At 34.5% G+C, this 16,563-nt stretch overlaps 2 protein-coding genes across 5 annotated transcripts; both read right to left on the bottom strand.

The window, feature by feature from the left end:
* Positions 1–2,098: 2,098 nt before the first annotated feature.
* LOC146922067 (uncharacterized) lies at positions 2,099–13,511 on the bottom strand. Of its 4 annotated transcripts, XM_085715193.1 has the most exons (12): positions 13,281–13,511; positions 10,375–10,510; positions 5,373–5,652; positions 5,055–5,279; positions 4,710–4,970; positions 3,847–4,457; positions 3,580–3,756; positions 3,397–3,501; positions 3,239–3,302; positions 2,725–2,820; positions 2,522–2,624; positions 2,099–2,374 (listed from the first exon to the last, which is right to left on the bottom strand). In XM_085715193.1, exons 3-11 carry the CDS (start codon positions 5,646–5,648, stop codon positions 2,532–2,534), a joined length of 1,908 nt encoding a protein of 635 aa, XP_085571319.1. In that variant the 5' UTR covers positions 5,649–5,652; positions 10,375–10,510; positions 13,281–13,511; the 3' UTR covers positions 2,099–2,374; positions 2,522–2,531. The 4 variants fall into 4 exon arrangements, with proteins under 4 accessions (XP_085571319.1, XP_085571321.1, XP_085571320.1 ...); XM_085715195.1 differs by lacking the exon at positions 5,373–5,652; XM_085715194.1 differs by lacking the exon at positions 10,375–10,510.
* Positions 5,841–13,511, bottom strand: LOC146922066 (uncharacterized). Its single transcript, XM_085715192.1, has 3 exons — positions 13,281–13,511; positions 10,375–10,510; positions 5,841–9,414 (listed from the first exon to the last, which is right to left on the bottom strand). The coding sequence occupies exon 3, from the start codon at positions 9,403–9,405 to the stop codon at positions 6,271–6,273; it is 3,135 nt and encodes a 1,044-aa protein (XP_085571318.1). The 5' UTR covers positions 9,406–9,414; positions 10,375–10,510; positions 13,281–13,511; the 3' UTR covers positions 5,841–6,270.
* Positions 13,512–16,563: the final 3,052 nt, after the last annotated feature.

Raw genomic sequence — 16,563 nt, 5'->3', positions numbered from 1 at the left:
GAATTTCATGCTTAATTTTGTTGACATGATTATATGCATGAATTGAATGTTAATTGTGTTGTTGTTGAATTTGTATGTCAAAATGGGTAGATATGAACATGATATGTTTTTGTATGAAATTGATGATGAATGAAGTTGTGGTTGTTGAATTGTTGATGAATTCATGTTCAAATGTTGTTGTTGTCGTTTTAACATATGTTGTTGATGAATTGATGCAATGGGTATCATTGAAATGATGAATTATGATGGGATTTGTTGTTGTTGTTCAAATTGGTGAAGTTTGTGTTAAGTTGTTCATGTGAAGGACCCAAATGAAATTTTGATATATGAGGTTGTTGACTGAGTTTTTGATGTTTTTGGATGAATTGGAATTGGTAGAATTTCTGTTTTCATATTGTGATTGTGTTAGTCGAGTTGTTTGGGAGAAAACGGGTTTTTCGTGTGAAATGTCAGTGTTTAAGCGTTTTTGCAAAAAAAATGATTATGTGAGGTTTCGGAGAAATGATTTTGGGATGGTTGAAACTTGAATTTTTCTATAGATTATGATAGAGCTAAGTGTCAGGAGCGTATAGGCGAAAACGGCGTCGAAAACGGATTAACGGTTTGATTTTTATGCACGAAAACGTGAAGGTTGAAAATCTGCTACTGTTCAGAAGCGCTACTGTTCAGAAGCACTATTCAGAAGCGCTATTGTTCAGAAGCACTGTTCTTCAGAAGCTACTGTTCAGACAACACGCATGTTCTATGTTCTTGCGTCTTTTGGTTTGACTTGAAAATGATTTTTGGTTTGTGAGTTATGAGGAAAATACTCCAAGGATGTCTTAGGGAAATTTTACGAAAATCCCGCATAACTATTTCTAAGTCAACCCAAACTTTATGGAATGTTTCTTAACTTCAAACTTGAGTTTTATGAGTTCAATTAAGGTGTTTAATGATATTTTAACTATGATGTGATGGATCTAACTTGTTTTGATTGGAAAATGGAAATTTCTTGAAAAATGATAAAGTGAGACGAATTTTGTGATTTTCATGATTTCATCGCATTTGGCTGGTGAAACGTAATTGTATCCTCTACTGTACTTATAAGTAGCCTAGAGGTATACTTAGTTGAGGCATTGAATCTTGTTTACTTGGTTTTGGTTTAATTGCTCCAATTAGTTTGAAATGGTGAAACTAGAGACGAACTTGTCGAAAATAATCTTGAAGTCCAATTACTTGGCAAATCTTTTGTGAATGGTTTTATATGATTAATTGAGGATATGTGGATGATTGTTGAAGGTTGAATATGATGTTTATCATAAATGTTGTATTATTCTACTTTGCTTGGTTTATGAGAAGTATGTGGGATTGTTGTGGGATATTGTGTAGTTGATGATGATTTATGTGATGATGACTCTTATGTGAATTATGATTGTTGACTGTGTGGACATGTATACTTAATAATGCAACGTTGTTGAGGTAGTCAATGTAATTGGAGGTGTACTTTTACATTGTCGTTGTTATGGTGAAGTTGCGCATTATCAGGTCATTGTTGTATGTCCATGCATCATATCATATTGAGTCATATGTTGAAATGTAAAAGGAGGTGTACTTTTACATAGTTGTTGTAAGAGGAGGTGTACTCTTACATGTAAGAGGAGGTGTACTCTTACATAGATGTGTGGTTGGCATCTAATGATTGTTGTTATGGTACCACATGCATATATGTGTCGAGTGTAGGCGCATTCACTACTACAGAAATTAGTTTTTACATCAGTTGGAATTGACTTTTTACATCAGTTTGTAACCGATGTAAACTGATATGATGTGGTAAGTTAGTATCCTTTCACGTCAGGTTGCAACTGATGTGAAATATTGAATTTCTACATCAGGTCCGCTTGCACTGATGTAATAGACGCACTTTGAAAATTAACCCAACAGTTTTCACATCAGTTGTACGTTCGACACTGAAGTTAAATACGTATATTTCACATCAGTTTTTTCAAATCCACTGTAGTGAAATAATTTTTTTTTTAATTTTTTTTAAATGGCTTATCAAATAAGCTTGACCCCTGTTTTTTTTTTTTATAGTAATAAAATGAAAACAAATTATGGATAATTTTAATGCAAAAAAAGAGTTATATTATCTAATTGGATATTACATAATCAATCCTCAATTTTCCACGTCAATATTCCAAGCTACAAAAGAGGCATCTGAATACAATATAGGTAGAAATAATCCAACAACTTAAGTAGAAATTTCAAACAAAAAATAATCCACAACAGAATCATCATCGTAAATACGCTAAACTTCAGCTGCAAAAAGCATCTCATCTCATATCAGTCGTAAGCATCGGCAATGTCTCATCTCAGCCACAACAGAATCAATTTTCAGCTACAAAAAAAAAATCAATTGAAAAAGTTATCTCAACTGCAGACGCACTTGACACACCAAAACCACCACACATTAAGACAGATACAAGTCCGTTCAAAATTCTACTCTCTACAAATGTCAAATTATGAGATTGGCTTTGAAACATACCATGTAAATCCTAAGCCTTATACAAGTCAAGAAAACAAGTTGCCCATTGGTTTCGCAAATCATATAAGTCATCATCAGTTAATGGCGTTGGATCATTGAAGACCTACAATGTGTAGGTTAATATAAGTAATTAATATTAATAAGGATATGTTTATATTTGACAATACATATAGTATAAACATGTTATCGTAAAATTAAAATACCTCCATCCAAGACTTAGTAATATTAGCAGAGATGATATCTAGCATATTCTTCATCACATAGTATCCACAATCATTGCCATTGGGTTGCTTTCTTGGCTACAAATGAATGGCCATTTTTATAAAGTGATTAGTTCATATAAAAAAAATAGTTTATTATCTATCATTCTATAATGACTTGAGTTTACAACAGTATCTATTCATGAAGGTATTATACAAAAGAATTATTGGTTAAGTAGTGTAAAAAAGGCACATATTCTCCAGCTTTTTATAAGCAGAAGCATGTGAGTCCATGTAATGGAATCCTAGATCTAACTCTGTTCTGTATGGGACAACTGTTCCAATGTAATCAAGCTAAGTCTACCTACCTCAGTGAATTTTTTTACTTTACCAGACTACCCTTTCTAAATAATTTGAGTTTAGTCTTATTTTCAAACACATTCCACTTTTAATACAAGAAACAATCATACGGAAAATATACAGGGAACAATTAAGGATAAACAAGAACCATACTTACTTTGGGACGAAACCATTTAACCTTCTTTCTATTGCCCTGAGCAAGTTGATGAACCTCTAAAGCTCTATATGTTAACCAAATTAAAAAAATCATCAAAGTTATACATTTTAGTGTTGTAGGAAGTAATATATCAAATGCAACGTAAAATATACACTTACTTTGAAACAATCTTAATCATTGCTTCATTAAGATCTTGGTGCATTGAACAAAGGACAACTAAACTATTGTCCTTGGGACAAATAATTATAAACTGCCAGTGTCTTCTGCACACGTAGAAGAACAATTATTAAGGTTTAAGCTATCAAAGATAAATAAGAAAAATAATTTAAATATATACTTACTTATATAGATATGGTGCTAAGTAACACACTTTGTTCAAATCACGCAACCTAGTTTGTATGTGTCCCTGAACTTTAGTTTTAGTATTATGATCTTTTGGATTAAAATCCAAGCATACTGGGTCCAAAATCCCAAACACTTTCGATCTATTTGTCGAGATACAGAGACGATGCATACACCTAGACAAATTTAAAATTAACACTTAAATATTGAATTGTGGATATACTACTAATCCATATTGATAATAGTATAAAAGAAAATGTACTTACGTGCACCAAAGTTGTAGAATAGAAAAGTCAAGCCAAGCATTACCCACCAACAACTGTCTAATACAACTTGCTGGAATAAAAAACCTTGCGGTATTTGGCTCATGTTCTAATGGTATGTGTATATCTTCTTCACTTCTCAAAATCATGCACAACAATTTTTGAACATTGTCGATGGTCAAGTCCTCCTTGTAATTTTCTTGTGCAGCGGTACAAGAACCTTTTGTGCTTCCACGCACAACAACTTTTTCAGGACTACTATGCTCAATTTCTTCATTTGTTTGCAAGGTTTGGGAGAAACCCATAGTCTTAAGTTTTTCCAAAAATGCTTGTTGCATCAACTCACGTTCGACGGTCATCTTTTCTTCAAATTGTGCATCAAATTTTTCTTTAAGTTGTCTTTCCAGATTTGTTTGAAGTTGTGAGAGATGCTGGTTAACATCTATGGTTTGGGTAAGGCGTGAAGACCTTCCAAAGTAATTGCTCAGAGTGTAACCAGGTCCAACACCACGAACACGACCACCATGCTCTTTCGTCCCAATTGCCCTTGTTAAGATATCGTCACGTCCTTGTGGAACAAAGGTGCCTTTGGCAATCTCTTCAACTAGAGAATCCTACATAAAATTCAGTAAATTCAGTTTTTTATAAATGAAAGGTACTTTACGAAAAGTACTACACAATGTGATTCTTTTCAAACTACAGAGAAGGTTTACCGAACCAGTCAAGAATTAAAATTTGTTGCAAACACTCTGTTTCACACAACCAATTATATAGCTACTATTCTGTCATAAGCTATAGAGAACCTGAGTTTGAAGTTTATGTTAACTATGAACACTAATCATTGTTACATAAAATCACTAACTTACAATTTTGTCAGCAACAACTTTTGCAGCCTCTGATGTATACTCTCCCCCTTTCTTTTGTCTTGCTCTCTTCCATGTATCATGACGTGACGGAGGAGATAGACTTAGATCATCACTTAATATATCATCTACATCTCCTGATTCTTCTAGCACTTTTCTCTTTTCCTTCATCATTTTCTCCTGAAGCAGTTCATATCCTCCACGAGATAATGTATGTCTATAAATATTTTTAGCCACACACTCCCTACCCTTTTGACTTTTTGCCTATCATAAAAAAAATCATTACTAAATTGATTTGATTAAATTAAAAAAATGTACAATAAAAAATCAAATATAATTACTACAAACCTTAAATTCATCGGTATTTTGAGACTCGAGGAACCTCTTCCATATATGTTCTTTAATAAAAGGATATGTAACATACGGAGGAGGGCGTTCGGGATTGGGATGTGTAATATATTCCGATGTGAGTTGTGCCTTAAACCCGTTCCACCGCGCCCCCAAAAACACCATCCATCTTTTCTTCAATGGATCATTTTTTGGATCATCACTTTCTGGAATAACAAAATGCTTCTATATACATCAAATATTTGGAGTTAGTACCTAAAGATCAATAGATACAATAATTAAATAGTAAATGCTGAATTAAAAATACAACTATAATACCTGAAGATCAACCCAAATTGCATCTTTTGTGCTTGCATCAACCGCTCTCCAATCATCTATTAAAATACTACACTTACTTCGAGCAAGAAATGCTGCATAACTCCTAAACTCTGCAGAATTTGGACCATAACACCTCCCAGTTTCTAGATTAAAGTTGACCATTGGTTTCACACCGGATTTCAGAACTTTGGTCATATTTTTCATCTTGGTGGCACCTCTAACATTTCTTTTTGGAATTTCACTAGACGAAAGAAGAATGTTGGTTGAATCAGCCATGTATCTGTTGACAAAAAAGGAAAACATACACAGATTTTAAAACATGTACACATACACAGATTTTTAACTCAATGCTGAATCAGCCATGTATCTGTTGACAAAAAATGGAAAACATACACAGATTTTAAAACATGTACACATACACAGATTTTTAACTCAATGTTGGTTGAATCAGCCATGTATCTATTTAACTCAATTCATTGCATTCATTTACCAAAAGAAACGGACTACAAGATGCCGCCTATAAGCGTTACATCACCCAGCAAAAACAAACCACCAACAACCAACCATAAAAGAAACGGAAGAAAAACAACAAAGACTAAACACCACACAACCCCAAAAGATGGCAAAAGATATGAATCTGAAATCTAATAAGGACCATCAAAATTCAGTGCCATATCCGAGCCTCAAAACAGGCAACCTGTAACCCAAAAAACCTCCCAAAATTGCTGCTAGGACTGGCGCAGATAGCATCACTAGCTGCTGGACCTGTGCAGACAGCAGGACAACAAAGCTGCCCAGGCGAGACCAACACTGCTGGGACGGGAAAACAGCAGCACAACAGCAAGGCAGCAGCCAGTTAGCACAGGAGGCAGAGCTATTAATAAAAATTAAAACCTTATTAGTCCTCCCATATCCCTTCTTCATGATCCGAACGAGTAGCGTGCACATCGTCTACTTCGTTCTCATCAATAGATGTAGTAACATTTGTTGAGGAAGAAGGAATCTCAGGGATATCAAGAGTTTCATCACTACCATGAGTATTTTTTGTTTGTAGAACCACTGACCACCTTTTGTTAGAAGGATCCGTGACATAAAACACTTGTTTTGCTTGGGATGCCATAATGAAGGGTTCGTCCCTATAAGCTGCCTTGGAAAGATCAACTAGTGTATATCCTAATTGATCAATTCTTACACCATTGTTAATATCAATCCATTTGCATTTAAATATAGGCACTGTAAATAAAGTATAATCAAGCTCCCAAATCTCTTCAATTACCCCATAGTATGGTGTAGATGCCATTATAGGGTTTTTATCTTTGGAACTTGAGAAGTGCATCGATTCAGCCACAACCATAACCCCACTATTTTGCATTGTACTTTTATCATCCTTTGCTTTTGTATAAAATGTAGTTTTATTAATATCATATGCACTCCAAGTTATAATGTTAAACTTAGGTGCACGTGCCAACCATTTAATTGTATCAGAGGCACTTTCATCATTAGCAAATCTTTCTGTAAACCAATCGGAAAAACTCTTATTATGCTCTCTTAACAACCCTTTCTCATTCATCTTGGGGTAATTACTCTTTACAATATTTTTGTGAGTAGATAAGTGAGGTTGAACTTCATCAGTGTTATTCAATATAAACAAATGTGCTGGATGGATCACATCCCAAAACATGGTCTTAACATTTAAACCTTGTCCCGTACCTTCACAACTTTCATCATGACAAGACTTGGGAACTCCTATAGAATCCACATTTGATAAATAGTCTGAACAATGCTCAATACCTTCTTCTGCAATGTACCTTTCAACAATTGATGCTTCTGGACGGTGTAGATTCATCGTATACCCTTTCAAGATCTTCATGCACCGCTCAACCGGATACATCCATCTTAAATAAACTGGACCACAGTGTCTAATCTCCCTCACCAAATGAACAATCAAGTGTTCCATAATGTCAAAAAATGAAGGAGGAAAATACATCTCCAATTGACATAAGATAATTGCAGCCTCATGTTCCAACTCGTCTAACTTCAATGGATCAATGACTTTACTACATATTGCATTGAAGAATAAACACAGCTTAGTTATAGTTATCCTAACTTTGTTAGGCAATATTCCACGAATAGCCACCGGTAGTAATTGTTGCATCAAAACATGAGAGTCATGAGATTTTAAGCCAGTTACCTTGAGATCATCCATTGCTACAAGCCTCTTGATATTTGATGAGTAACCTTGCGACACTTTGATACCTTGTAAACACTCACAAAAACTTCTTTTCTCTTTCTTAGACAAAGTGTGACATGCTGGAGGTAAAAATGTTCTGTTACCTCTTTGTTGTGGATTTAACTGCTGCCTTATACCCATCTCCATCAAATCTAGACGAGCATTTAAACTATCTTTCGTCTTGCCTTTAATGTCGAGAAGTGTTCCAACTATACTATCACAAACATTTTTCTCTACATGCATCACATCAATACAATGTCTTACATCAAGACTAGACCAATATGGAAGCTCAAAGAACACCGACCTCTTTTTCCATATATTTTTCACAACAGGCTTCTTTTTTTGCTTTCCAAAGGTAACCTCCACATTTTGTTGTCGTTGATAAACTTCCTCTCCGGTCAAGGGCTTTGGAGCAAAACCAAACTCAGGTTTACCATTGAAAGCTTTCCTCATCTTACGATATGGATGATAACGGTTTAGAAATTTTCGATGCCCAAGATAAACAGTCTTGCTTCCATGATGCAGTTGATGAAAACATGTTTCATCCTCGCATATAGGGCACGCTTTATGCCCTTTAATTGTGTACCCACTCAAATTACCATATGCTGGAAAGTCGTTGATGGTGCAAAACAACATGGCACGCATATTGAAATGTTCACCGGAGTACGCGTCAAGAGCATTAACTCCTTCTTCCCATAACAGTCTTAAATCATCAATCAATGGACTTAGATAAACATCTATGTCATTACCTGGTTGATATGGGCCCGAAATCATCATCAATAACATAATATATTTACGCTTCATGCACAACCACGGAGGTAGGTTGTAAATTATCAAGAGAACGGGCCATGAAGTATGTTTACTACTTAGATTACCATATGGATTCATTCCATCAGTAGCAAGTCCAAGTCTAAGGTTTCTTTTCTCTTCGCCAAAAGTTGAAAACAAAGAATCGATTTTCTTCCATTGCAAAGAATCAGCTACATGGCGAATTTTTCCGTCACGTTTTCCTTCATCTGCATGCCATCTAAGGTTCTTTGCGTCCTTTGGATTAGAGAACAATCTCTTGAACCTTGAAATTATTGGTAGGTACCAAAACACTTTGGCAGGAGGACCCTTTGTGCTCGCATCATCACTGGAATCATCGTCTTTCTTTTTGTAGCGTGACACCTTGCACTTCGGACAATGATCATGTTTTTCAAACTCTTTTCTATATAAGATGCAGTCATTTGGGCATGCGTGTATTTTTACATACTCCATACCCATCGGACACAATATTTTTTTGGCCTCGTAATAACGATTCGGCATTGTGTTACCTTCCGGAAGCATTTCTGTCAACAACCGAAGCAATTCAGTGAAACTTTTATCACTCCATCCATTTTTTGCCTTCAAATTAAACAATTTTAAAATGGCTGACAAACGTGTAAACTTTGTGCATCCCAGATACAAAGGTTCTTCCTTGTTTTTACATAAAGTATCGTACATATGCGCTCTCTTAAAAGATTCTTCTCCAATATCGTGTATCATGTCTTCCAGTCGATCATCCATATCTACACTAACGTTCTCTCTTTGGGATACACTTGGCAGTATTGCTTCACCGTGCCATATCCATTGTGTATAAGTTTGACAAATCCCGTTCCAAGCTAGATGGCCCCTTATTTCTTCCTTCATAATGTTTGGCTCCCGATTCGCACAAGAAACACAAGGACACGGGAAAAGTCCATCATTGTTTGGAAGATTTTCTTCAACTCCATTATCAAACTCTTCACTTAATCGATTAGCTCTCATCCAACTACGATCCATAATGACGCACTGAAAATGAACACACACCGAATCAAGGAATTGTGATGCCTACATAACTATTAGAACTTAGAAGACTTGGAGTTTGACCAAGTAAAAAACTTGGTGCTTAAGCTACGTAACTACTTACGCGGAGGTACGAGATTACTACTAGCTAGAAATCTCTTAGATGACACGTAAAAACTGTCATTGAGTATGGTGGCTAAGTTTTTTTTTAATTACATAGGGTCGAAGCCTGAAAAAGAAGACAAACTAAACGTGGGGCAGTAAATCCCCTAACATCAGCATCAACCAAAAGAGAGAATTGAGCTGGATATCGTCACGTAATAATAAACAATATCAGCAATCAAGGAGCATCCGAGATTCACAATGTGACAATCAAAAACAAAGAGTAAGGATCACAGTACAAAAATCCAATAAGTAAAGAAACAAATTTCTACCACAATGGAGCTTCTAATCTAAATTGATACATCTTTACTAGTTTTCTTTTCAAATTTCAAACTAATCCAATAAAAAAATTCTCTTTCATCGAAGTCGTGAACCTTGACTGGTGGATACGTATCTTGAATGAGTGAATGTTGTCCAAACTGAAAATATGCAAAATAAACTTTGACATGGCATATTTGCTAATTTCAACTAAACTTTGACATCATCTCCCACATTTTAACACAACAAGCACATAAGTTCATTGTCTGTTGTGCTAAGAATTTTAATTACCCGTGAAAGCACAGAACAGTTATAGCTCACATTCAAAGTTTACAATGACATTACGTCGAACACTTTGTAAGCACAACAATGGTGGGACTCAAAGAAATGGAGCATTGATTGTTCTTAGTAATTAAATTAGTAACAGAGACATTACGTCGAACAGTTTGTAAGCAATACTTGAAACACACAAGGTATTCGATTTCCTTGAACATGGGTAACTGCTCCAACATACATGGTGAAGTAAGAAGAAGAAAAAACACAAACCTTATCTGAGTTGATACTTGCTTGATGTGAGAATATAAGGACGATGAAGATCACTGATACTCCTTTCTCGTACAGGTAGTGCTCGATCGAGAAGAATTTTTTGTAAATTGAGAAGGACGGTCAAATTAAACGAAATCTACAAAAATGAAACCAAGAGTGAGGAAGGGAAAGTGTTTTAAGCCATAATAATGATAATTGGCAGTGGTCAAACAATGAAACTTAAACATCATGATCTTCACAGTATATGCACAAGAATAGATAGAGTCAAAATTGATGGTGCCAAAATTGCCTTGCAATACAGAATTAAAGATTACAAATGTCAGAATGCTTAATTGGAGAGTGTGATTGACAACAGTGAGACTATAAACCAATTATCAGATACAATTATCACAATCACTGGCAAAACCTTTTACTCTTTAATCTTGTACAGTGAACTTACTTTAGAAAGTGAATAAGTTGTTTGAGAGATAATGCTGAAAATAATAACTTTAAGAAAACTAGAGTCATAAAAAAAAAACTTTCAGCTTGAAAAAGGAAAGTAGTTAAGAAAAAGGTATGTGGAGTGTGTAAATAAACTTAACGGCTAAGATTAGGAGTGAAATCAGTGGTGTGAATGGTAGTAGTGGAGAAGAATGTATGTAAGCACATGGATTTACATACATACACATTGAATTCCTAAGCTTTTTGTAGCATATAATATAATAATATATAGTATATTTAATAATATAATAAAAAATAATGATAATGAGTGTGATTGATTAATTAAAAATAGTGATAAAAAGAGGACCTGACCTTAAGAAAAAGGTGAAGAAAGCAAGGGAAAAAGGTGCAGTGAAGGAGATTCTGTTCTGAAACAAACACACTGTTTTTCTCTTTCTTTCTTTTTCTATTTCTGGGGGAGAGAGTTTTAGAACAAGAACAAAAGAGTGTGTGTAAGTGTGTGTTTCATGACACTGATCTATAAGTGCAAAAAAACATTGTACATAGATGCTTATCTGTTAGAAATAATAATGTTAAAATATAAACACCGGATTGGTCCATGAACTTAAAACATGTGTGTATATAGTCACATATTCGATTTTTAACTCTTGCGCGTAATAAAATCTAGTTGAAAGAACAAAACTCACATTGTATATCTCACATGTTTCTAACTCTATTCAGCAATGAAGAGTTCGTATTAATACTTTTTTCCAGAAATTGGAAAGCTCAGAAACATGCGATGCCAAATTGAAAGCATAAATGGAACTCAAAACACACAACAAAGGTATACAATTTTCCGTTCAAAAAATGGTATACAAATCCATATCACAGAAATAAGCAAACTCGTGAATTGAAATAAAATGAGGGAAAATAATAATAAATGAATTAAGAGCACAATTTTCTAACCTTGCTTGTTTTAAATTTAAAATTGCACAATTTATTATTATTGTTTTAAGTTTCAAATAAATCGGAATCTATCACCAGAAATTGAATTGAATCATATATTACAAATAATAACCAACGTTTTGAGTATGGATCTGATGAATTTTGTGATGAACAAAAGATTCGTATATAACATGCGTATAAACAATTGTGTTCAGATTCGTATCAACGATTGTGTTCATACAAAAGATTGTGTTCAGGAATCATGCGTATAAACAATTAAGCTATACAAAACCTATAACATGGATTTCAAACAGATCTTACGAAGGAACACAAAATAACACAAAATCGATCGGAGAAAACTCAGAAGGGATGGAAACCTTGAAGAGAAGTTAAGAAGAAGAAGGCTTACATATCCAAGTGAGAGAAAAAAGGGAAAAAAAATCATTGATAGTAAAATTGAAAACAAACTATATTGAAAAAATGATTTAAGAGCGAATGGTTGAAGAGAACATGAGTTCGATTCATGGATGAATATTAATAATAAACATATTGGTCGTCTCTACATTTTTTCCACCAAAATAATGATTAATTTGAGATCTTTATGAATATCCAAAATATTCGATGCCTTGAAAGAGAGAAAGAGATAGAAAAATTTATATAAAATGAAGTGTTTAATAGATAGAGGTAAACATGTATGGTTGTTAGTTAAAAATGTTTTTTTGTCTTTATTAATATTATAGTTTAAAAAATAAGCAAAATTGTAAATGAAAAAAAATCCAACCAATAATGCATTCTTAATCTCTCTTTTTTTGGTAAAATGTTTTCTTTATACATTTGGTATATAAATGAAAAGCATATTAATTAATTAATTAATTAAAGTATGTCTGTTATTCGGTTTTTGATCGTGTAAACCGCCCGTCCCTGTGTTTGTCCTGCTACTACATGAGTTTCTCATTTTCCTTATCATCAAAATGAATTCCAAGAAGAAGAAGATGATGATTATGGGTTTTCTTGGTATCATCAACATCTCCTCCTCCACCACCACCTCTGTTGTATTATTATTACTACTACATGTAAGCAAGCAGATTTCAATTCAATTCATTCATTTTATTTAACTACTACTTCTATACTCTAGCTAGTATCTTAATTGAATCAATGAATCAGGTACTCTCTTCGCCTTTTCTCACTCTCACTGCCGCTGCTTCCCAAATCATGTATTTAATCTTACTCAACTAACTAATTTGCAAATTTGATATCATCGCTTTCTCTTTTTGTTGATTCTAATGTACAGAATCAAACAACATGAACAATGAAAAACAATTAACATTCAAAAAACAAAAATTATGAAAAGATTTCTCTATTAAAAAAATCACCTTTTATCAATTAACCAACTTTACTATCTACGACGTGAATTGAACAAGCAATTAGAGAATTATGAGAATTTCATGAAAGATTGGGTCCAGGTACGGAAATAAAAACGAAATTGGGGACGAGAAAATAAATTAGGGTTTGATATGTATTCTGCAACAGAGGAGACGTACCTTGCGATGATTGATACGGCGGAGAAGTGTGGCGGTTCACGGTGGTGATTGGAACCCTAACAAAATCCAAGTGAGGCTGTGCTGGTGATTGGAATTGAGATTGAAACGATAGATGGTGAGCTTGGACGATAGATTGGGAACTGTGATTGCAATTGGAACTGAGATTGAAACGATATTGGTGAGCTTGGACGGTGAGAGTGAGATTGAAAGGAGATTACGATAGTGAAAAATGAGGAAGGGAAAGTGAATTAGATAGATGAATGGATTGGTCAAAGTAAAAGTTTGTTTTTTCCTTCAGTCCGTTCAAACCACTGATGTGAAAAAAAATAGACAAAGCTTTCGCTCAAATTGCGAAAATGCCACCGCGTTTTTTTCCCTTCATTCCAAATATCCACTGATGTAAATGGTACATGCTACTAAGAATTCCCCTCATGTGCATATATCAACTGATGTAAAAACTCACAGTGTGTATGTTTCCCTTCAGTTATTTTGCGACTGATGTGAAAACTAAAACCCCCATGATGTAAAATATATATTTTGTAGTAGTGATTGCATATTGAAATGTTATCTTGTTGTTGTATGTGAATGGTGATTGTTGATGATAAGTGTGTTTGATGAATGCATACTTGTGACATTTGGAATTTAATGGTTGATGAGTTGTGACATAATCGAATATGTGACTTGAAGAATTTGTGTATTGGCGAAATTTGGTGAATGTTGTGATTGTGTGGATTGGTGTATATGTACATTGGTGGATTTTGTTGAAGGTTGTGAATAATTGAACTATGTTCTAATTGCATGTCTCACTTTCTTGTACTTATACACTTGGTGAACCTATTTGATGATAGATATTTTGATAATAATGATGATGTGAGAATTGTATATGTAAATACATATGATGTGGTGATTTCTTTGATGATGATGAGTATTTTCTTATAACTTTGAAATGATGAATTTTACTTGTTGAGTCAAGTATGCTAAGTGAAGAATGAGGTGAGTAATCCTTTCCTTGATTGATGTTGATAAATGATGAACTCTTGTTATTGACTTGATTAAAGATTAGATATGTCTGTTATGCTATGATGATAATGTGATAGCTTGAGGTGCAAGTAATGGGGGATAATAATCATATGATGCTAGTATTCTAGGAGGGATGGTTATGTATATGTGATATGTATGAATCCTTGAATGCTATGTTTTTATCTGTTGATTATGATTAATGTAATGCTTACCCCCAGTGGTTTCGACCGCCTACCTGTCTATATGGATGGGTAGACGTTGTGCATGACTAGTCGCTTGGTGAGTTGCTTGGTGGATGTTTGGATAGTGGGAGTTATCTCCGCAATCATTTTGACGTCGTAGTCTAAGGCTCTGATTAGGTCGAGTCGGTGTCCTAGTTTTGTTGGATTATTTTATTTTGAGATGTACTCATTGTTGAGATTTGGAGAATTTTATGTTGATGTTATTTGACCATGGCATATGTATTGATGGAGATATATGTTTGTATTCCGCTGTGACTGTTAAGATATTATTATATATGCATGCTGGTTGTTGTTTAGATGAGACGTAGCGTCTATCTCTTGAATATTTGTTATATTCGCGTGTTTTATCGCTTTAATAGAAATAGGGCGCTACAGTTCATTTCTTCTTCTTTGCTTGAGCATGTATAGATCCTGAAGAACCAACAGATTTACTTCCCCTTATTCTCTTCTCAAGAACCTTCACTGGCTCTAAGTCTTCAACTTCTTCTTGTATAGTTGGCAGAGCGGGACCAACAACATTGACTTGAATAGCAGCTTTTTCTTTCTTAGCCTCCTTAGGCTTTGGTTCAGAAGCTTCACCTTCATCAGCTTCTGAAGTAGCTTTCTTGGACTTTCTCTTCTTAGAGGCAATCTTCAGAGGATTGCCATACATAGTATCTAGTATAACACTGTACTGTATGATTTCTCTAGTCCTTTGAAAGTGGTCATACACATAGGTAGCACGTACTTCAGGAGGATCTTCTTTTGAGATTGGAGGAAAATCAGTTATGAGATCAGATAGGATCATAGACTCCTTCAGATCAGTTGGGAGCTCTGTGACCTCTTTTATTAGTAGCATGTTCTTCAAAGTGTTGGCATTGATCTATTTGCTAACCACTGTGTCCAAATACTTATCAATGACAAGTTGGGATAATCTAAGAGATTCCAAAATACCTCATTGATGGAAGATTTCTGACAGTAGTCTTCCATAAGGGACAAACCTCCTTTCCTTGTCTTGGCCTTCCTTCAATGCCAAAAGCATGTGATGAAAGATGTACCTTGGCAGGTTTACTTTCTCAAAAGTAACAATGAAGTGTAAGAACACCTTGTGTTCTAATGACAATTGATCTACCCCTCCACCCTTGGGTAGGAAACACTCTTGCATCAGCTTCTGAAGAACCTTGTGTTCTTTCTTCATATCCTTGTACTAGGTGCTTGTTTTACTATTCAGATTCCATTGAACAGAGTATCACAAACAATTGCTTTCTAGGTGCTTGTTTTACTATTCAGATTCCATTGAAAAGATCCTTCAAAATCTCTTCTGCAGGCTCTTCCAATAATTTCTTCATTAATGGTGACTGGAATCCCCATTATGTTTGAACGAATTTCAGTCCTTGTAAATGGTTTCAGACCCATTTCTTCTCTTGTCTTTCCTTCAAGACTAGGATCAATCAGCACCTTCTCTTGTTCTTCCAACTTAGCAGCATATTTGTCGTAAATTTCTGCCTATTCTCATCCTTGTACTCATAATGAATGTATTTCAATAACAACCACGCCTATTCTCATGGTTGATCGTTATTGAAACGCTTTAAGAATGAAACTTTAAAGTCTCAAGGTTTACTAGACTATTCTCATATTTCGTAAGCCTTGTCTAATCTCACATGTCCAATACTAACCTTCGACTTTCGATGCTTCAATTAGTATTTGAAGTATGAATTAAGAACGGTGAGATTAGAATAGAAAATAGATTTACATAAAATTAGGGTTCTAGGCTTGGTTTGATAGGGATTAGGTCATTAGACTCATCAAACAATCCCAAGACAAAGAAGTCTACTCACTCATGTTCATCGTAGACATAGAGATGGAGAAGAAAGACATAAAAATAAATAACAAGAAAATAAATAAGAACTTTTATTCAAAGAAATAATTGTCACTTAAAATTCCCAAGAACAAAAGATGATTCTACAAATCTGATGGCTCCTCTATTTATAGCTAAAGGAGCATCACAAAATTGCACCAAATCGGGATATAGAATAGTACTA

The sequence above is a fragment of the Medicago sativa genome, chromosome 5, assembly GCF_051527215.1.
Source record: "Medicago sativa cultivar Bolivia chromosome 5, Bolivia_mono, whole genome shotgun sequence".
Lineage (NCBI taxonomy): Eukaryota > Viridiplantae > Streptophyta > Magnoliopsida > Fabales > Fabaceae > Medicago > Medicago sativa.
The sequence above is the reverse complement of the archived record's forward strand: the minus strand, read 5'-3'. Positions and strand labels throughout refer to the sequence as shown.